The 24,093-nt window shown below is 36.9% G+C and overlaps 1 protein-coding gene across 2 annotated transcripts in view; it reads left to right on the top strand.

Moving 5' to 3' along the window:
* Smyd5 (SET and MYND domain containing, class 5) overlaps positions 1-24,093 on the top strand; it is a 340,355-nt gene that overhangs the window by 269,213 nt on the left and 47,049 nt on the right. For both annotated transcript variants that reach the window (XM_068360043.1, XM_068360042.1), the window contains one exon: positions 12,763-12,985. In XM_068360043.1, the coding sequence (XP_068216144.1) occupies positions 12,763-12,985 (223 nt within the window). The remainder of the gene's footprint in view (positions 1-12,762; positions 12,986-24,093) is intronic.

The raw sequence follows: 24,093 nt of genomic DNA, 5'->3' as shown, positions 1-24,093 counted from the left end.
CTTCAAGGAAACAATTATCCCAGACCACAGTAAGGCTTAAACCCTTATGGTGAAGGAGCTAATAACGGCCGAGTTTACTAACACAACTTTCTGCTTTCGGCAGGAAGCAGGCACCCTTTATAGCCCCTAAGGATACTGTCTTTCCCGTCGCCTCAAAAAGCTTAAAGGTGTGAAGAAGGTAGGAATAGAAGGTAAGCCACTGCCAGTGCTAGAGGAGTGCAAACCTGTCTCTCTAGCCCTCCCTTGTGTCTCTGATGGTTGGGAAGCTGTCCAATACACATTTACAGTTGAAAAACTGGATAGAGACATCAGAGGCAAACAATTTAATGAGAGGCTGCCTAGAAATCCAGAATTCTTATTAAAGATGGAATTGGAGGCCAAAGAAAGACTGGCTCCCTCTTTGGCGTAGCAGTCTTATTTGGAGATGCTAATTGGGAACTACAGTACTTAAAATTTTGACCTCTTCCTAGTTCTGGCAGAAACGCATCTGGCTACCATCCAAAGGGATCTGCATGCTTTCTTTTTAGTCAGGAGAGCCCGCAGAGAGCATGTCCTAGACGCAACAACTATTAGGCATGAGCTTAAAAAGTTGATTGAATCAAACATCTGGAGGAAAGATCTCTTTCCTCAGAACATGGTCAAAGAGGTAATGGACAGGGCAGCTTAAGAGAATAAGAGCCTTATGCAGAAATGGGGTATATGTTCTCTATGAGGAAATTCACCTCTGGAGAAGGACCTCAACCTAAGGGCAAGCATAGGAAACCCTTTAAGAACAGAAAACCCTTCGCTGTCGCGACAGCCTCTGTTACTACTAATCCCTAGCAGTATGTGGCATTTCCCCCGGTCAAAGCTCAAGGGAAAATTGCAAGTGAAAGAGGAAAGTCTAGAAGGGGCGGTCAATCTAAAGGCCGAGGAAATAGAGGCAAAATATATAAAGAGGCAGGTCCTTCAAAACAGCACTGACGAGCTTCAGGTAGGGGGGAAGACTATTACTTCACAGATTAATGGAAATTCGATCCTTGGGCTCATAGCATAGTCTCAAAAGGACTAGGCTGCAAATAGAGACAGAAATCACCACAGTTCAAGTTGCTCTTCCAACCCAAAACCCAATTCTTGGAGGAATATGTGCAGGATCTTCTCCAGAAGGGAGTTATCCGTTCCACAAAATCCATGAACTTTCAAGGACTGCTATTTTGCGTGCCAAAGAAGGATTTGAGACCTCTTTGAACTATTCTGGACTTCTGCCCTCTAAACAAATTCATTCTGAACGACAAGTTCCAGATGCTATCTCATAAATATGGGCCCTACTACCCCCAGGAGACCTAAACCTTCTCCATAGACCTTACTGACCCTTATTTGCATCTTCTGATAGGTCGCCGATTCTTCGCCTACCATGGATCCAGAGCTATGCCCTTCAGACTCTGTATAGCAATTCTGCATAAAGGAAACTGTAGCTTAAATGAATTGTGGTGGCCTGGTGGAAGCGTCCTTGCCTGGTGATTGCTATACTGGGGTTCGAGTCCCACTTAAACTCGTTAGTTCCTCTGGTCGCTACAACATTACCATCCTTTTGAGCTAAGGATGGGGGTTTGGGGAAGCCTATAGGTCTATCTGCTGAGTCATCAGCAGCCATTGCGTGGCCCTCCTTGGCTCTAGCTTGGGTAGAGAGGTGGTTTGGGCACTTATCATATGTAATATGGTCAGTCTCTAAGGTCTTGTCCTGCTTGATAGGGCAATGTCACTATCCCTTGCCTTTGCCATTCATGCGAGGCCTTTAATCCTTTTAAAGGTGATTTAGAGGGATTCAAACCCTTGCAGTTGACAATTAGATAGTGTCCTTAGACAAGACAATGGGGTTGGAGGTAAATAGGGACAACATCAGCGATCAGCTTGAGGAATATAGCAAGCAGCTGACGACTGAGGAGTTGTAGGCATTTCTAAAGGTGCAGCAACAAGAAAGAGTAGAGTAGGTTTCATCTGAGAAGGAGAAGGGACTGAGTGACAGACCTCTCACTTTGAGCAAAATAAGAGAAATGTTAGCAATGAGGGAAACCCTGCAATATTTTGTAGAAACACATTACCCAGATAAGGCAAAAACAGTTATCTCTAGAAAGGTTCCTTGTCAAAATTGAATGTAATAAGAGTAAAAAAAAAAACATGATATAGCATCCAAGAAGCATAAATTGAGTTAATCAGTGATAGTTGAATGGAATTAAATATAAAATTTAGTCCTTAATTCAAGGATGGAGGCATCAAAGGCCATTTTGCGCTATATAATGCAAATTAATCAAATCGTACTCCCAAGATTTTAACCTATAAAACCAATCATACAATTTTCATACAATAACATTTAAATATGAAATAATTAGAGATTAAAAGAAGTAATAAAATGAATAAATAAAATTGATTGAAGCTCGTGATATAAACCATTACTGTATAAATTTTTCAAGTTCAAGGTATTACAATTTTCCCCAAGTGTATCTCTTGAGGGTTGTCCTGGAGTAAATATGTCCTACTCTGAAGATTAAAAACAGGACAATTAACTAAAATATCTTTAATATCCATTGTCACTTGACAAGTATTGCAAAGAGGGGCTTATCTCCCTTCCCCACTCTTCATTGAATAATTGTGGGTTCCATGTGTATGGGCAATACACAGTCTAGTTAAAATGATGTCATTCCTTCTTGTAGATTTGCAAGATGACCATTTATCCACCAAAGGTTGATTTGTTTCAATTTTGTATTGGTCAGTTCAGACCATCAAACTGATATCAGCGTCAATGACCTTAGAGTCAGGATGCCAGGAAACCTCAAATCAATCAATCAATCAATCAGACCATCGAGCCTGCCACTTATTCTTACAGTGAAAATGCATCTTACTTTTAAGATCTTTGTAAGGAATACTTATGGGGTATGGGTTAAGTAGCCCTGAAGATTCCTTAGCTGCATTATCTACTCGTTCATTTCCATCCACCCCAACATGAGCAGGGACCCAACAGAAGTGAACACTGATATTCTTCCTAGACTGCAAAGGTACTAACCAGTCCTGCACCTCTTGTACTAGATGATGACCTGTCATAATTTATTTGATCGAGAGTAAAACGCTACTGAAATCCGTAAAAATTGCGTAAATTCTATTTTGGTTACCATTTTAGAAAATATATCGGGCAGCAAGAATTATTACATACAGCTCGGCAGTGAATACTGAACAAGAGGATGGACATTTCTTTCTAATAAGAATATTACCTACCACAACTGCACTTCCAACTCCTGCAGCCAATTTGAAACCATCCATAAAAACATGTTTCCTATGATGTTGAGCAGCACGATTTTAAAAACTCACTTTTAGGTATTTTTCCCTTCTGCTCTGAAACATACTTTAATAGGTGGATTAAACTAACTGGGAGACTTGGGATATCCTACCTCTGCTATCTGTGCTGTTAACAAACCTACTTCTCTGGCATCATTTTTCAGCAGTACTTCCAAAGGCTTGAGCACTCTTGATCTGTTAGGAGCCCTAACATATTTACTGTTAGGATTGTTTCTCGTAGCAAGGGACCTAGCTAAAAACCTCAAAATCAACTCCTCTCTGCGGATGGAAAGCGGAGGCATGCCAGAATCCATATTCAGACTATCACTGGGAGAGGTTCTGTGTGCAACAGTGCAGATACGGAGCCCCATATTTTCAAGCAGTCTTAGTAGCTGACCCATAAATTTGACATGCATAGTCTAACTTGCTCAGTACCCCAATCAAAATGCAATTCAACTTTCAAGATGTTTAGTGACTTTTTAACCCTGTTGTATATGAGGACCAAAGGTAATTTTCTTATTGAAAATTACTCCAGTTGAATTGAATATAAAATTCATTGACTAGTAGATTTGAAAACAAAGCCCTCAGAAGGATATTGGGAATTGAATGGCAGGACAGGATTAGAAGTGAAACTATATGAGAGATTACTCGAGTGCTATATGTGGATGAGATCATGATGAGGGGTAAATGGAGATTGTTTGGGCATGCTCTTTGCACTCCCCAAGAGAGAGGTTAGTTCACCAATATTCAGCTGGGCTCCACAATGCACTAGAAGATTTGGAAGACCCAGGCCTACATGGCTGAGGACTATGAAGCGCAAAGTAGGAGATGATGAATGGAGAAGAATTCAATTAAAAGCTCAAGATAGAGGCGACTGGCGAAATCTAACCAAGGCCCTTTGCGTCAATAGGCATAGGAGAAAATGATGATGATGATAAAATTGATACTTTATGACGAGAACTGGAGCATCAAAGGCCATTCGCCACTATATACTGCAAATTAATCAATCATACCTGCATCTCAAAATTTGATATAATTTCAACTTATTAAACCAATCACACAACTTTCATACAATAACATCTAAATGTAAAATAAGTAGGGATTGAAAGGATCGAAAAAATATATTGATAAAATTAATTAAAGCTCGTGATATAAAAAATACTATATATTTTTTAGTTTAGGGTATTACAATTTTCACCCCTTATATCTTAAAGATTTGTCTTGGGGAAAATATGTCCTCCTCTGAAGATTAAAAGAGGACAATCAACTAAAATATGTTTAATATCTATTGTCACTTGACCGGTATTACAAAGAGGGGCCTGTCTCCCTCCCCCATTATTTGATAAATAATTGTGGGATTCATGTGTATGTCCAATACACAGTGTAGTTAAAATTATACTATCCCTCCTACTTGTGGAATTACAAGATGACCGTTTATCCACTGAAGGGTGGAATAGTTTCAATTTTGTATAAGTGATCAATTCAGACCATCAAGCCTGCCACTTATTCTTACAGTAAAATGTATATTAATTTTAAGGTCTTTGTAAGGAATATTTATGGGGGATGGGTTAAGTAGCCCTGAATCTTCCTTAGCTGCCTTATCTACTCGTTCATTTCCATGCACCTCAACGTGGGCAGGTACCTAACAGAAGTGAACACTGATATTCTACCTAGACTGCAGAAGTACTAACCAGTTCAGCACCTCTTGTACTAGATGATAGCCAGGCATAATTTGTTTAATTGAGAGTAAAATAATATTGAAATCCGTAAAAATTGTATAAAAACTATTTTGATTACCATTTTTTAGAAATATGTCAGACTGCGAGAATTATTGCATACAGCTCAGCAGTAAATACTGAACAAGAGGATGAAAATTTCTTTCTAATAATAGTATCCCCCACCACAACTGCACTTCTAACTCCTGCAGCCAATTTGGAACCATCCATAAAAACATGTTTCCTATGATGATGAGCGGCATGATTTAAAAACTCACTTTTCATTACCTGGGTAAGATATTTTTCCCTCCTCCAATAAAACATACTTTAATAGGTGAATTTCATGAAAGGGAGAGACTTGGGATATCCTTCCTCCATTATCTGTGCTATTAACAAACCTACTTTGTGGCATCATTTTTCAGCTCCACTTCTAAAGGCTTGGGCAATTTTGATCTGATAGGAGCTAGATCTAAAGGAGCCCTAACATATTTACTGGAGGATTGTTTCTTATAGCGAGGGAACTAGCTAAAAACCTCAAACTCGACTCCTCTCGCAGTGAACCAGTGCAGATGCGGAGTCCCATATTGTGAACAACATCGTTTTTCAAGTAAAGTCTTAGTAGCCAATCCATAAATTTGACATGTATAGTCTAACTTGCTCAGACACAGATATGTATAGATTTAAAGCAAAGTTGTTCTATCAGCACCCCAATCAAAATGTGATACACCTTCCAAGATGTTTGGTGACTTTTTAACCCTGATGGATAGGTCTAGATAATTTATATGGGGACCAAGGGTGCTTTTGTTGTCGAAAATTACCCCCAAGAAACTTTACATTATTGTTAATGATATTAGATATATATTTCCTCCAAGATCCTCTCTTTGCTTTTTGAAAAGATCTTTATTGTTTGGTACTGGCTCTGAGGTACACTATTCTATCTGCTTCATAGTTTGTTCTTAAGTATCTTCTGAAGCAAGTTCAGGTCATTTTCCTTGCATTGCCATATTCTTTACTCCACTAAGGAACTACAGAGTGATGAGCTAAACCACATGTTTTAGGTATAAACTTGATAGCGTTATCATCAAAAACATTTGAAAGGTGTTGATAAGCATGTACTGGAAATGTAAAAACATCATACTCTCTATCGGTGTGTAAACAGTTCTCATAAAATGTCCAGTCTGCCTCATCTATCTTCCATTTTGGTGAAAACTGAGAAGGAAGATAGTGGGCAAAATTTAACATTATTGGCTAATGGTCACTTCCATGTAGGTGTTGGTTGACTGATCTAAGGTAACCCAATCGAATGGATGAGGAACTGAGTGACAAATCGATGGCTGATGAAGAGTTGTGAAATATATCATACAAAGTTGGAGAACCATCATTCATTAGTTTTAGATCATTGTTGTCGATTATTTCTCCAACAAGATTACCCATATCTATCACACATTTCCACCCCATAAAGTATGCCTTGCAATAAAATCACCCATTAAAAAAATGGGGGCAGGGAGTTGATTGAACAGGTCTTGGATTTTAAGCATGGCCTAAGAGGAAAAGTTCTAAAGATGATTCAAGATATAGCGAGCATAATGTAATTTTTTCCCCAATATGTGTTCTAATTATTATTATTAATTATTATTATTATTATTACTAGCCAAGCTACAACCCTAGTTGGAAAAGCAAGATGCTATAAACCCAAGGGCTCCAACAGGGAAAAATAGCCCAGTGAGGAAAGGAAATAAGGAAATAAATAAATGATGAAAATAAATCAACAATATATCATTCTAAAAACAGTAACAGCGTCAAAACAGATATGTCCTATATAAACTATTAACAATGTCCAAAACAGATATGTCATATATAAACAATAAAAAGACTCATGTCAGCCTGGTCAACATAAAAACATTTGCTCCAACTTTGAACTTTTGAAGCTCTACTGATTCAACTACCCCACCCGATTAGGAAGATCATTCCACAACTTGGTAACACCTGGAATAAAACTTCTAAAATACTGTGTAGTATTGAGCCTCATGATGGAGAAGGCCTTGCTATTAGAATTAACTGCATGTCTAGTATTAAGAACAGGATAGAATAGTCCAGGGAGATCTGAATGTAATGGATGGTCAGAGTTATGAAAAATCTTATGCAACATGCATAATGAACTAATTGAACGACGGTGCCAAAGATTAATATCTGGCTGAAGAATAAGAAATTTAATAGACCGTAAGTTTCTGTCCAACAAATTAAGATGAGAATCAGCAGCTGAAGATAGGATACAACCCTTGTTGGAAAAGCAGGATGCTATAAGCCCAGGGACCCCAACAGGGAAAATAGCCCAGTGAGGAAAACAAACAAAGAAAAAGAAAATATTTTAACTACAGTAACAACATTAAAATAAATATTCCATATGTAAACTATAAAAACTTTAACAGAACAAGAGGAAGAGAAATTAGATAGAATAGTGTGCCCGAGTTTACCCTCAAGTAAGAGAACTCTAACCTAAGACAGTGGAAGACCATGGTACAGAGGCTATGGCACTCCCCAAGACTAGCGAACAGTGGTTTGATTTTGGAGTGTCCTTCTCCTAGAAGAGGTGCTTACCATAGCTAGAGTCTATTCTACCCTTACCAAGAGGAAAGTGGCCTCTGATCAATTACAGTGTAGTAGTTAACCCCTTGGGTGAAGAAGAATTGTATGGTAATCTCAGTGTTGTCAGGTGTATGAGGACAGGAAAATATGTAAAGAATATGCCAGACTATCAGGTGCATGTGTAGGCAAAGGGAAAGTGAACCGTAACCAGAGAGAAGGATCTAATGTAGTACTGTCTGGCCAGTCAAAGGACCCCATAACTCTCTAGCAATAGTACATCAGCAGGTGGTTGTTGGCCTGGCCAACCTACCACTAAATACCTACACGCCTGTAGTGGTCTGTTGGGGTTGATGGTTTCAAATTTTGTGGTATTTTGAATAATAAAACCTGTGCCACCTTGAGCTCTTGCAGCTTGCAAAGGAGGGATCTACAAAAATTATAATTTTGTCCAGGATAAAATGGTTTGTCGCTGATTTTGGTTTCTTGTAAACAAATTATATTTGTGTATGATTCCCCATTTAAAGTTTTTATTTTATCATTATTCGTATTTAGACCTCAGCAGTTCCACTGAATGATGCACATTATCTTTTATTATTATTTTTCTTTGTCTCTTGGAACTTTTGGGACTTAAAGAAGAAGCTAAGTAAGGTCTAGAGATGGAAGGTTTTATTATGGCATTTACTCGGCGTAGATGGTGAGGACGAGTGGGACCTTTTCCTCATTGGAAGCTCTTGTTTTCCAATATCCATTAAGTCAGGTAGAGATTCTGCCTGAGACCAAACTTTTAAGGTAAAGGAAGCCATATTGACTTCCTTGGAGGATTGTGCTTGAACTTCAATAGGTGAAGCACTAGTCCCAGAAGGCTGGGCTACCACCTCTAGGGAAGATGTTCCTGATGGGGATTCTGCTTGTGGTAGTACTTTTGAGTTGATGGAAGTCATCTTAACTTCCTTGGAGGTTTGTGCTCTGGCTACTTGACCCAAATGGCTGAACCACTACCACTAAGGGAGATGCGCTTGACCGGGTAGGTGCTACGACTGGTCCTCCTGTGGTAGTAAGTGGTATTGGATAATTACTTTTTGGTGGCACCTCAGTAGCTTAGCAAAATTTAGTTGCCGATTAAGTAAATTCTTTGCATGGCCTACACTAATATGTTCAGCAATTCCTTTCAAGATGGCAGCTTCTTTCTTGTATTCTTTACAACTTTTATCGTTTGATTTATGGTGTTCTTTAGAGGTTGTATCTCTGTAGCATTCACCATGTTCTGACTAAGATCAATTAATGCAGACCTTTGTATTATTGCAGTCAATCTGAGTGCTGCTAAGGAGTAGACGTGTTTTGTGCGGAGCTTCGTTCAACAATCGCCCTGAGTTGTGTTTTAGCTTTTGTTTCTCGCCTAGAATATCATTGAAAATATATTAGTTAATCTTCTGGAGAAACCAAAGTAAGAATAAACAGTACACCATGTCTGTCCCTAACATTTTCTGCCTCACTTGTGAAACCACGGAGGGAGACCGGAGTAATTGGATAGGATGTGATTGCAATAGATTCTGTCATAAGAAAAGTGTGTATATAGTGACAGGTATCACTGATAATGAAATAAGAAACCTAAATTGGTTATCCCACACTGTGTAGGTGAAGCCAGAACAGCCAAGTTATATATATAAAAATTGAAGGAAGAACGGAGTTTAAGAGAAGAGGCTCTGAGCAAACAAGACGCAAGAATTGCTGAATTGGAAAACTAAGTTGCGGATCTTAGCGTACATGCAGCAAATTCCAATCAGACAACAGACCTCACTGAGAAAGTTGATCATCTTGCTATGAATATGGAATCAATTAAGGCAACACTTCAAACATTGATGGACCCAAAATCAGAGAAAATGGCATACGCTGACAAAGTTAAGGAAAAAAATCTGTTGGTAATTAAATCAACAAATACAACAACTAAAATTACTGAAAGAAAACACGAGGTCAAACAGGCACTTAAAGACATTCCAATACTTAACACGAGGTCAACTTCCTATGGAAATGTTGTAAACTTTGCTAACAAAAGGATTGAGAAGAGGCTGCGAACAAAATTCAGACATTGGATGCCGACACTGAAATGAGAAAAATCGGTAAATTACAACAAAAAATAATGATATGCAATGTGTACAATGATGAAGATGAAGTAGCAAATGCCTTGATTCAAAGAAATCATTACCTAGACCAAATCCAAAACATAGAAAAGAAGATAAGTGGTACTGAAGAAAAATGCTGCAGGTGGGACTACCCACTATATATTAAAATGTGATGTTGAAGTTCGAAAGGCTATGCACGATAATGGTGACAAAGTTATGGTGCGATGGGATACTTATGACATACGTGATGGATACCATGTGATCACCTGTCAGAGGTATGGACATCTTAGAAAAGCTGGCATGTTTAAAACTGATGATAAAGTCTGTGGGAAATGTTCAGAAAAACATACTCGCAAATGCCAAAGTGTATTAACTGCACAAAGTTAAACGAACCAAATGACCATACAGTAAATTTAAGAGATTGCAAGGTTTTTGAGTTAGAATTGAAAAGACTAGCATAAAATATTGATAATGGATACTAAGGATGTCATAAACTGTGGCTGTGTAAATATACAATCTGTTGGTAATAAAACTATCCAAATTCAAGAATTGATAAACAAGAAATACTTGCACACTAGCATTATCTGAAACATAGTTAAATAACTTTGATAAGGCTAAGATCACTGAAATGATACCCCCTACACATACCTTCTTTCACATTCCGAGAGAGGGTAGGTCTGGTGGGGGTGTCGGACTTTTTATTCATAAAGGTTACCCAAATCTCAAAATGTTAAAAAGAACTAGTATAACAAGCTTTGAATATATGGAAATAAACTTTACGCATAAAAACAGAAAAATATCCATTGTAACAGTCTACAAACCTCCGAGAACAAATACTAGTATCTTTGAAGAATTCAGTGCATTTATTGAGATGATTATCATGGAAAAATTTAAGTTAGTTATTTATGAAGACTTCAATTTTTGGATGGATGACACATCAAATCTTGACGCTTTGGCATTTAGTGAATTATTAGAATCATATTAATTAGTAAATAATGTCAACTGTACAACTATTTTAACTGGACATACGTTGAACCTAGTTTTGAGTGACGGAATGAATAACATTGTATTTGGTATGAATGTTGAAAAGAAATGTACTATCTCCCCAGTGCACAAACTTCTTATGTTTAGTCTACCTGTATAGAAACATGCAGTAGTAAATAAAATAAACTTTAGACAGAAATCAAATTTTTCTCCTACCGTATTTATTGAAGAAGTTATAAAGAAAATAAACGATGCTATCAACATTCCCTGTGATCATGATAACCAACGTTTGTTGGGAGCTATATGTGTTAACTGTCATACAACCACTTATAATAGTGTGAGTAAAAATGAATATGCCCAATTATGGAGAAGACCATAACTGTTAAAGACCAATCTCCTTGGTTTGATGGAGAGACTTTAGTGAAAAAGAGGGGAAAGATGCAAAGAGAGTGGAATTGGGTAAAAGCTGAAAGTACATGGGTAGAATACAAAACTGCTATGTGTCAGTACAACTACCTACTAAGAAGGAAAAAAAGTGAATACAGTACTTCAAGAGAAAGATCCACGAATAAGCAACAGACATAAATAAGTTATATATTCTCTTAAATGGTATACTGTAATGGGAAATGTAAATGAAAAGAAGCTACCTGATGAATACAGTAACCAGAAACTAGAAAATAGTTTTCTAGTATTTTTTAAAAACAAAATTGAAAATATAACCAGGTCATTTGTAAATATTCAACATCAGATTAATGATACATCAGTTACACAGATAAAATTAATGAGATTTAACAACATAACACAAGACAACATCACCAGGGTTATCAAGAGAGCAAAGAAAACAAACTGTGGGATCAATCCTATGCTAATATCTGAAGTAATTGGAGAGAGAAACTTTTCTAGCCTAGCCAAAATAATTATGAGAATAGCAAATGCAACCATTGATGAATGTACTGTTTCCAAAATCTGAGAAAATGACTATAGTCACACTAAGTTCTGAAAAATGCTCTGGATTACCAGGAATTAAGCTCATATTGACCTATTTCAAATACAGTATATCCTTTGTTTCAAGAGTGATAGAATACGTAATTCTTGAACAACTAGTCAGTCACTTAGAAGTAATAGAAGCTTTGCCTGACAACTAATCTGCTTATAGAAAACTATACTCTACGGAGCCAGCCATCTGCTCTGTTATAAATGATGGATGAAAATAAATGTGGTATTTTAATATTACTCTATCTTAGTGCTGCTTTTGATACAGTTGTGCATGAACTGCTACTTAATGATGTACAGTTCATCGGCGTTGAAGATCAAGCTTTTAATATTCTAATGTGTATTGTTCGTGTACTGTTTGATCATCACTGTCAAAACACTCGCAAAATAAGGTCTTCAGTTTCCTCTTGAAAGCTATAATATCTTAAATTATTCGGATGTCTCATGGGAGCCTATTGTATAGTCTCGGGGCCACATATTTAAAGGCTCTATAGCCTACAGTAGACATGTATCTAGGTTGTGATAGTTTGAAACCATCTGCAACAATTTTATTTTGAATTATTAATTGTATTCATTTATGGTATGTAAGGCTTATAATTTGCTCTTTCTACAAAATTACAAATCTTTAAAAATTACTATGCGTATTTATGTATGTGTGGAATGCATTGTGTGTATTTCCTTTATTTCTTATAGGAAAAATTTTTATATACAGTACCCACACTTTGGGTTGCGAGCTCACTCCTGGAGCGATCAAACTTGTAAACTGAAGTACCACTGTCTACTGCTTTTGTGTGTAGAGTATACCACTTTCTAATATTTTCAGTTCAGGAAAATATTGGTAATGGCATGTATTATGCAATGCAATTTGAATGTTTTCAGTGTTTTTAAAAGATACAATGGAAAGTTCTAAGAGGATCTTTAGATATCAGTAAATAGATATAAGTTGTAGCTATAGTACTACTTATAGTGGTAGAATTACACATAACTTTTAAAATATCATATACTGTATTTTGAATACCATGCTTTTTATATTATAAGTGTAACTCTCCCTACAGAAGCTGGAGGTTTTTTGAATAATGAAGGATCTGGGTTATATCCACTTCAAAGTTCCTGCAACCATAGTTGCGACCCTAATGCAATGCCTACATTTCCATACAACAACTTCCATCTTGTTATGATTGCTGTGAAGGACATATCTGCCGGGGAGGAAATATGTGTGAGCTACTTGGATGAATGCAACTTGGATCGAAGTCGTCACTCGCGAAATATTATTCTTAGGTTTGTGAAAAGCTTTTATACTAACTAAAATGTTGCCAGTCTTGCATCATACAACCAGGGAGAGAAATTTCTTGTCCTACTAAGTTGACAAACTTTCGGTAGCAATTTTGAGGCACTGAATTTTCCTTTTATCCAAAGTTTCCATAGGCTAATGGACTACATTTTCTCTCTCCCAATTGTACATAGTCAGACTTCTTTTGTGAGGGTTAGGTAACACTGACAGGCCCAAAAATTGAAATTGCCTATGCTAGTTGCCTTATGGTGGGATAACTCCTAACCTAGCAAGTACTGGCTAATATTGTTTTTATTTGGTTTCCACAGCAATTTATAATCAAATGTAGTGTAAAGTACATGTCCACACATGTACACTATGCACTGGACACAGTAAGGCTACAGTACTGTATTGTGCTACAGTAAACTATAACTTTACCAAGTAGTCATCATACCCTTACTGTACTGTATAACAAAACACTGTTATTACTATATAGTAATACTGTAATATAAAACTCGCTGATACTGTACTGTATATATTACTGTATTATATGTACAGTAATATCAATACAGTACAGCTCAACTGTATTGTAAGTATTCAGTATTTTTGTTCGGACAACTCAACATTTGACAACCCACCGCACATGTAGCCTACATACATTTAAAGTAGATAAATACAATATGTAGTTAATAAAAAACCTGCAGCGTAATTCCCTTTACTGCTCTGTACATTATTTAACAATTTAAGATAAACAAAGTGTCCATATTTTATACAAAGCCCACTAGTCACTTTTGTACGAAGGTCTACGCTGTTTTTTTTTTTTAAGCATGGTGCAACTCATGTGTTGTCTATTGTGCAGTACATCTACAGTACAGTAATCCAGCAATAATATTTATCCCATCTTCTACTTCAATGGGTTCAAAAATTAAAGGAGAATGATAAAAGTATTGTTAGTAATGATACAATATAATCATTGCATAAACACATACAGAGATAATCACTGAACAAAAAAAAGTTGTTTTGCTTGTAATTCAATCAACTTATGGTTTTTTCTATCTATACAGTATAGTAGTTTGGAAGGATTGACATAACATATATGCTCAGTATAATCGTATACTGTAGTTGTGTGTTTGAGTAAAATAAAGTTAAGAATAAATTTTATTGTTACAGTAAAAACATTCTTTGTTCCTTCACTAAATACAAACCAGCGCTATTTTGAGGGATATTATTTTCAGCGAAGCTGAAAGACGAGCCACTAGACTTTTAGCAAGGGTCAACCATCCACCCGCTAGTTAGCAGGGGGTGGTAGTAGCAACCCCGCTCACTCAATCACCTAGGCTGTGAACCCCACTTTACTTTTGATTCGGGGTGTCTCTCCAACTTACTAATTTTTTATATGTATTTTAAGTTTTTCTTTACAGGGAATATTGCTGTTTGTGTGACAACATAGTGCCCCAGGTTCTCAAGGGCGAAGAACCTTCTCTTAGGATTCTCCTCCTTTGAACCACCCTCAACCCGTAAGCTGGGGACCTTCCGAGTGACTCGTCTTCCGCCGCAGGGGAGTCGTCATCATTTGGGTACTCCTCCTCTGTTCATATGTTAAGGTCGCCCTTCCCTCAACGTGTTCTTGAGAGAAATCTGCTTGTGCCCTTCACAGAGCTCGACTTCGGTCTTGCTTTTTTCTCACTGACAACGCCATTCCCCCTTGTTACATAGGCGGCCAGCAGATCCTTTGTGGGGGGAATGAATGAATTAATGATTTGAAGTTCTCTGGCATCCTGACATCGAAGGTCATTGATGCCGATATCATTTATTATAGATAAAAACTAAAAGAATATTCAATTAAAAATATAAAAGTAAATATGTTTTAAAAGTTAAATAGCATTCAGAAGACTTGCTTCTGAAATAAATTTAAAAAGGCCACGAGATATCATGTCCAAGGATCTTGGCAAGGATAAACCTGCCATCCTCATCTCGAGCTTCAAACAGATATCTATTTCTTTCTGTGCTGTAAGTGGGGCATTCAGTCAACAAATGCCTCACTGTCAAGGGTATCAAATAGTTGTTGCAATATGGTTGGTGTTGGCCAGCCACCAGAAACTCATGTGTCATCCAAGTGTGACTAATGCTGCGACGACATATATACTCCAAATCCAATGTCAGCATCAGATTTGGAGTCATCGATATAAATAAAAGTCGATTCCCTATGTTCTTCAACAAGTTTCATAAAAAGAGACTTAGCTTTTAATTCAGTCATGTTCTTTTTGACACCAATAAAATATTTACAAAAATTTATTTCTGGTAATTTCTATGGAAGGGTTGATGATATCTTAAATTGAAGCACCTTACTTTTAATTATATCAAGACTGTTTAATAATTGTTTCACCCGAACGCCATAAGGTTGAGGAGATTTTGGGTGTAACTCAAAGTATGTTGAGTGCCTTACAAGGCTTGCAGTCTGAAAGCTAAAGAATTAGGGAGTGTTTGATATCTAAACCAATATCGAACATTAGAAGACATTCGGTAAAGGTCAAAAGGTAATTCTCCAGCATCAATAAGGAGACTTGGGATAGGTGAAGTTCTAACCGCTCCTGTGGACAATCTAATACCAGCATGATGTATTGAATCTAATATATTTAATTGGCCTAGAGTGGCTGAGGAGTATATTTCACACCCATAACTCATTTTTTTTAAATTAAGGCCTTGTATAATTTTGAATTAGTTTTGCAGTCTGCCCCCCATGATATATGGGACAATATTTTTAAAAGATTCGGAGCCTCTAGACATTTAGCTTTTAATGTCTTTAAGTGAGGAATCCATGTAAGCCTACAATCAAATATCAATCCTAAAAATTTAGCTTCACCTACACATGGGATCCGTTGACCTTTCATGTATGTACAGTATCCGGTTCTGGATGTACTCCCCAGATACGACAGAAATGGGCAATAGTAGTTTTGCTTGTCAAAAACTTAAACCCATTCATATCAGCCCAGTGAATAATTTTGTCAATTGAGAGTTTTAGTTTTCTTTCAACCATTGCCATTCTAGCTTAAGCAAATGATATGAAGAGTTCATCAACAAATAGGGTTAACAGAATATCTCAAGGAATGGCAGAGGATAACTGGTTAATGGTTAGTGCAAATAAGGTTACACTTAGCACACTACCCAGGGGAACTCCTTCTTCTTGATATTTCCTTTCAGATAAAACTTCCCCACTCTCACTAGAAAAAAAATTTATGTGAAATAAATGATTAAATGAACAATGGTAGCTCCCCTTGTAATCCCAAATTATGAATGGTTTTAAGTATACCATATGTCCATATAGTATCATATGCCTTTTCAAGGTCAAAAAGATTGTTACACAGTGCTTTTTGGGAGCAAAAGCTTCGCAAATAGAGGATTCCAGGCGTATCAACACATGAGTCGTTGAGTGCAATTTTCGAAACCCACACTGGATAGGTGAAAAAATACCCTTCTTTTCCAGGTACACATCAGTCTTGCATTAACCATCTTCTCCATGATCTTACATAAGCAAGATGTCGGTGAAATTGGTCGATAGTTTGCTGCTAAGAACTTATCCCTACCAGGTTTTTTAAAAAGGCTAAAATAACGGCTAATTCCGATATTCTGTTAATAATGCTTAAAATAAATAACTTTGTGTTAACAGCTAGATATTTAATCATTGCATATGGAATTCCATCGGGTCCAGGGGCAGTATCCATACAAGTAGCAAGTGCGGAATCAAATTCTCTTTCCCTAAAAGGAGAAATATGTGACTCCCTTATTGTTGTAAAATTTAAAAATATTTTCTTCAATGCTCCTATACTGGTGACCAGGTGCTACACACTTGCATGATACATTTGAGAAATGGTCAGCCAGGGCATTGCTAACTTCATTTGCTTCAATCACATACTAACCATTCACCTTCAACACTGTTGGTGGGTTGGGGGTGAATTTGCCTGCTATCTTTTTTGCTTTCCTCCAAACAGAAGATGGTGGTGGTCTACTGTTAATGGAGGAAACAAAAGACACCCTAGACTGATGCCTATCTTCTTTCATTGCACAAAAAAACTGTGTTCTACACTTCATATATATTAAGTTCAACTTGGTACGGTTTGTACGCAATCGAGTCAAAGATTTTGTTGTGGCTCTGTGCAAGGCAGTTAGTTCTGAGGACCACTAGGGGACTGGTCGCCGTTTGAATAACCTTGTGGTATTATAAATTGAATTGACTCCTGCTTTATGTAGAGTTTCATTCAGTAAGTCTATGGCATCAGCTAAACTTTCAAATTGTTATGCACTCCCTTCAATTTCAATTTATTCCAGTCTGCCTTGTCAATTTTCCATCGTGGCGTTCTCTACAAGGGTGGACCATTATTCGTATTTATAATAATTGGAGCATGGTCATTAGTATGCCAATCATCTAACTTTCTCCATTCAAAATCAAGAAGGCAGTTGGCACTTGCAACTGAAAGGTCAGTGCATGATAGGGTACCTGTCTGAACATGAAACTGTGCTGGGTCTCCTGTATTAAGGAGTCTTACATCTTCATTTTCCATATTTGATAAGATAATATTGCCCCTTGTGTTTGCTAGAACATTGCCCCGTGTAAAAGAAAATGTTGAGGGAGTTGTTGAATCACCTCTACTAAATTATCATATGAGATGTTATCATGTGGAGGCAAGTAAAGAGAACAAAATTTTCTTCCTATATCAATCTGTATAACCTTTGCCTTCAGAGGTGTGCGTATAAACAAACATATTTGGGGAACATCTCGACGAACGTATATAAGACTTCCACCATGGCTCGCTACTTGTTCATCATATTGTGTCCTATAGCTGATATATTCACGAGGACAAGGACTATTTTCATCAAGTTTGCTCTCCTGTAGACATACTGTATAATTATGGGGGAATGCCCATAAATGACGAGCTTAAGTTCTTCATATTTAGCCCTCAGACCTTGACAGTTCCACTTTAAAATTGAGGAGAAAATAAAGTTTACTTTAAGGAATATTCTTTAGAAATCTTCCTATCAGACTATCTTAAATTGATAGGAGTCTCTGATACTCGTTTTGGAAAAGTAGGTCTTGCTAAGTTTGGTTTATGGTTTTCCTTAGCAGCCTTATTTATTTGTCGAGGGGGATGGTACACCTCGACATTAATCTTTGATATATATAAATTTTTTGGAAGTTCATCATCTTTTTCAGAAAGAATATCATACTTATTTGCTATAGGAATTTTTCTATTTCTTGTTGGAGTGGAGAGGGATGGTAGTCTCCCTCTGTTTTTACTGTAAGATGGAGAGCTATTAGAATTATGTACTGCCACCATGACAGGTACATCCAGTAGCTCTCTAGCATACTATTCCTCCCCTAGATCTGGCAATGATGCAGTCCAAGATGAGAGCTTTTGGCTGTTCATCCGAGGTGTAGCAGACCTAGAGGAAGGAGATGGTGCCTTTTTGACAACAGGCACCGAATCTAAATTACGAGGCTTGGCAATAGCCTTAGGTGGTGATTCAGCAATAGGATGCTGTACATTACCTGGTCTAACTGATCTTGCCATTTTTCCTGGATGTCTTGCATCTTTAGATTTTAAGACCTTGGCATAACTCTGGTTTTTGTAAGAAGTCGCCTAGCATATCCCACACTGATATGCTGTGCATCCAACTTCTGAACTGCAGCTTCTTCTGTTTGATATTGAGGCCATTTCCTGTTGGTTGGCTTTTGATCTTTGCTACAATTAGTGCACCTTGTAATATGTTCAGGATCAGAGCATTTGTCACAGATTGTTACATTTTTACATACTCTAGATCAGGGGTGGCCAACCTTTTGTTTCCCATGCACCAATTCTTTTCACTTTAAATGCACATGCGCCACACAAACTTTAACCCCCTTTCAATCCTTTAATTATGGTGATTTGGACATATTTGGTGGTGTTACATAAAATCATTTTATATATATATATATATATATATATATATATATATATATATATATATATATATATTATTCGGCTTATAAAGAAGCTTTGATGGTATGATTTTCAGTACAATTGGAGTAATATTAATGGAGAAAATGTACCTATTTTTTTTTCAAATTGTGATTTTTGCTAATAAAAGGTTTTGATCAAATGACTTGAATCTTGTATATGATGAAGGTATTATATGTGTGTAAACTCTAAAAAATATATAGAAATGGTGTATTTTGAATAATAAGAAAAAAGAAATGCAGAACAAAGAGACGGTCCCCTTAAATTCTTTTTGTATTGTTTTTTCTAGAAATCAGTATTATTATTAGTATTATTAATTTTTTGATGAGCAGGCATGTTTTTTTCTTTTATTATCCCTGGGGTAAAGTGCGCCACTTGTAATCGTGTAATGCGCCACTGTTGGCGCATGCGCCATAGGTTGGCCACCCCTGCCCTAGATGGATGACCAAATTTGAAACAATTTAAGCACTACAATGGTTTCTGTTTATACAGGCGAACTGGTATTCTCTCATTTTTTTATGTTTATATGAGAGGGTACATCATGGTCTTCAAAAGTGAAAATAATCATAGTGGTTCTGGGAATGTTTTGAACCTTTTATATTTCTTTTGGGCACTTATCTACTATTTCATCATCGCTAAAATCATATAGGTCTTTGTTAAAAACTCAAATGTGATTTGATATCCACCATGAGATTTTCTTCAATTTTTATATTAACATAAATGTTTGTGTTCTAGATTTGGCATGAATCAAGATGGATATCTTGCCAAATCTAGAATTTTTCCACACTCTATGGTACTGTACATACTTTCCTTTGTATCATCTTACTAAAATTAAAGTAATTAAATTCTTCTGCCTTACTTGTTGCAATTAGCCACATTGGTGGCTTAGGCTTTCTTTCCAATATTGAATTTACTTTGGTGTCAGTAGACTCACTCTGACACCAGTCACTGGAACAATATACATCCATGTTACCAGAAGGTGCATTGCATAGCACTCCGGTAATCTCACAATTATTAACTTTTCTTTTGAAAATGTCACAGACTGCTTTGAAAGCTTCCTCATGATTACTGAAGGAGGTCCATGCTTCCCATTTCTCATTATTTTCTTTGAATTTCATCCTTATTTCACAAATTTTACCGTATGGTTTAAAAATCATCCACAATGCTTCATAATGGCAATTTGTTGGTATATCACATATGTGGATAACCTTTATTTCCTTATATTTCCATCAAGTTTCGGAGCATTTGAAGATCGGTGTCTATTAGTTCCTTGTTCGTTAACAGAATTTTCCTTAATTAAACTTGCAGAGGTTGTCAAGAGTGCCCAGAGGCAAGTCAGCATATCCATGGGACGGGGTGCTTGTTGTCAGCAGAATCCATAAAAAAAAGGGTAGTGTGTGATTTCTATTTGTTTTATTCACCTGCTCGAGAATATTGAGGCATCACACGTTGGAAAGGAAATTTGCACTCTCCACTATCAGCACATTGAAAGTATACTTTCCAGATGGTCCACTCCATACCCTACCCGAAGGATAGCATCAAAACAGATATAGAGACTCAGGTGTAAGCTGGACCCTCTTGTTAGGACTGAGACCAAGGAACTATGGAATCATCCTCCCCATATCTGTAACAATGTGCTTCCAGCCAGAAGCCAAGAGTCCCATCCCAAGCATTGGATCCCCCCGGATTCCAGAGACCCAACCCTAGAGAATAGTTCTGGCAAAAAAGTCCAGACTATCTTCAGGGTGGCTGAGATCATCCAATACTCTCACATATAGCTATGCATACAAACACCTCCCAACCGCGACACCTCCCATTTATCGAAGCAGGCAGCAATAACCAATATAGAAATATCCCCTCCAGCAGCAATAACAGATGTAGAAACATCCATGCCATTAAGAAAAAATAGGAAATAAAATAGTTAAATATTTACATATTTGTATATATATATATATATATAAGGGAACTTTTACTCAGAGTTGGGATAGCAAGACACAAGAATGTTTATAGAATCAGGAGAAGGTCGAAGTAATATTCAGAGAAAAAAAGATGAGAGAGAAATTTAGATTCGAACTGGGGAGCAATTTCCCCAAGTTTGAAAGCCCTCTTACCCGTCACAATGCTTCAACAAGAAAACAATATTTCCTGTTAAAGCACGATAACTTCAACAAGGCATTCTCCCGTTAAGAGGGTTTGGAAGGCTGAGGTGACCGCTGTTTTTTGTCATCAGTTACCGACTGTCCAACTCCCGCCGGTACCAGTAGATCATGCGGATGATTAAGTTCAGGACACACTGCAAGTAATGAGCCTAGATGCTGACAGCATGTCGACAACTTATTCTGTGACGTCAGAGAGGAAGAGGATCCTGCTGACCACAGAAGCCTCTGAGGAGTCATTGGATGTTATAGTGGTTTGCGGACTGTTTCCAGACGTAGCACGCAGACTGCCTATTGTCCAAATGCCAACCACACTTCAACGTTTCACTACACAAAAAGAAATGGTAGAATACCCAGAAGTCTGGGTAAAAGGAAAACAATCAAGGATGAACTGGGCACTGGGCACCATCCCTTGATTTTATACTGGGCAAGGGAACCCATTTAGAACCTTACTTCGCTCTTATCTTCTCATGCTTTGAACTTGCTGAAATAACACGTGGTATGACCGCTGATTTAATTCTGGAAAAAAAAATCAGCATAGGTTGCAAATGGCTTGAATCTTAGGTTAGATTTTAAGAAATTATCAGACAAATATAATTGGTGGCTGAGAAGGGGACATTTACAGGGGAAGGAAACGCTTCCAGTTTATAAGATAAAAAGAAAATAAGTTTATTTCATTCCTGAGAGAAAAAAATACAATAAAAGAGACTTATCAGAAACAGATTTAATAAGAAAAAAAGACAAATAATTAGGTCGACAATAACATTTTTTGTCAAATTTTAATAAGCAATCAAAGAAAAACTAGTATCCCTGTATACTCCAGCCTCACAATAACAAGATCAAAAAGAATTATTTGAATAACAAAAAACAAGAACTATTCACATGCTGGACACACATATGGGTTCCATATACAAGTACTGTATAAACAAAGGCACACCTAACTGTGTATCTATTTGGGCTACATTTAAATATGAGTTGAAGTAGCTTGTCTCAAGATCAAAGGGATTATAAAACAAGGTTGTACATTGAACCTGACTTTACATTCTCACCTCTACACCAGAAAGACAAAAAAAAAAAAAAAAAAGCTTACAGTCCTCGGTGATACACAGTATGTCAGGGTTATTCTACACCCCTGAAAATGGGTAAGAGTTGAGACTAATTATAATAATTTTCTGAGGCCTCTCTTGATTGCAAAGTCGCACACACAAAAATAAGGTATATCATATATGTCCTTTTTCAGGATAAAGCATTATCTGGTTTGTGATGTATTTAGTTTCGTTTGCTCTTAATCTTACTCATACAGTATATTCATTAATGGGAGCTAACAATGAAACTTACATTGTTATATTAGCAGTACCTGTATACACATAGTTATGTTTTTGTTCTCAAGTTCTGTTACATCACAATGCAGTAGCATATGTAGAACATCACTTATTCGTGGCAGTACCTCTACTGTGTGACTGCAATTCTAGTTAGCCTCTTCAAGCCCTACAGGGAGTAGGGCGTACTGCAAAAGAAGAATATCATGAGACAAGGTTGAAGGACCAAAATATAAAAAACTAATATTCTATTGAAATAAAAAATTACCATATAATGAAAAATAATTTTGTATTTTTCCGATCTAGATTATTATTATTATTACTATCCAAGCTACAACCCTAGTTGGAAAAGCAAGATGCTATAAGCCCAGGGGCTCCAACAGGGAAAAATAGCCCAGTGAGGAAAGGGAATAAGGAAATAAATAAATGAAGAGAACAAATTAACAATAAATCATTATAAAAACAGTAACAACGTCAAAACAGACATGTCATATATAAACTATTAACAACATCAAAAACAAATATGTCATAAATAAACTATAAAAGACTCATGTCCGCCTGGTCAACAAAAAAGCATTTGCTCCAACTTTGAACTTTTGAAGTTCTACTGATTCAACCACCCGATTAGGAAGATCATTCCACAACTTGGTAACAGCTGGAATAAAACTTCTAGAGTACTGCGTAGTATTGAGCCTCGTGATGGAGAAGGCCTGGCTATTAGAATTAACTGCCTCCCTAGTATTACGAACAGGATAGAATTGTCCAGGGAGATCTGAATGTAAAGGATGGTCAGAGTTATGAAAAATCTTATGCAACATGCATAATGAACTAATTGAACGACGGTGCCAGAGATTAATATCTAGATCAGGAATAAGAAATTTAATAGACCGTAAGTTTCTGTCCAACAAATTAAGATGAGAATCAGCAGCTGAACACCAGACAGGAGAACAATACTCAAAACAAGGTAGAATGAAAGAATTAAAACACTTCTTCAGAATAGATTGATCACCGAAAATCTTGAAAGACTTTCTCAATAAGCCTATTTTTTGTGCAATTGAAGAAGACACAGACCTTATATGTTTCTCAAAAGTAAATTTACTGTCGAGAATCACACCTAAAATTTTGAAAGAGTCATACATATTTAAAGAAACATTATCAATACTGAGATCCGGATGTTGAGGAGCCACCGTCCTTGACCTACTTACAATCATACTTTGAGTTTTGTTAGGATTCAACTTCATACCCCATAATTTGCACCATGCACTAATTCTAGCTAAATATCTATTAAGGGATTCACCAACCCTAGATCTACATTCAGGGGATGGAATTGATGCAAAGAGAGTAGCATCATCTGCATATGCAACAAGCTTGTTTTCTAGGCCAAACCACATGTCATGTGTATATAGTATGAAAAGTAATGGGCCAAGAACACTACCCTGTGGAACACCGGATATCACATTCCTATAATCACTATGGTGCCCATCAACAACAACTCTTTGAGATCTATTGCTTAAAAAATCAATAATAATGCTAAGAAACGACCCACCCACTTCCAACTGTTTCAGTTTGAAAACAAGGGCCTCATGATTAACACGGTCAAAGGCAGCACTAAAATCAAGGCCAATCATACGAACTTCCCGACCACAAT

The sequence above is a fragment of the Palaemon carinicauda genome, chromosome 36, assembly GCF_036898095.1.
Source record: "Palaemon carinicauda isolate YSFRI2023 chromosome 36, ASM3689809v2, whole genome shotgun sequence".
Classification (NCBI taxonomy): domain Eukaryota; kingdom Metazoa; phylum Arthropoda; class Malacostraca; order Decapoda; family Palaemonidae; genus Palaemon; species Palaemon carinicauda.
This window is presented reverse-complemented; position numbering and strand designations above follow the sequence as displayed.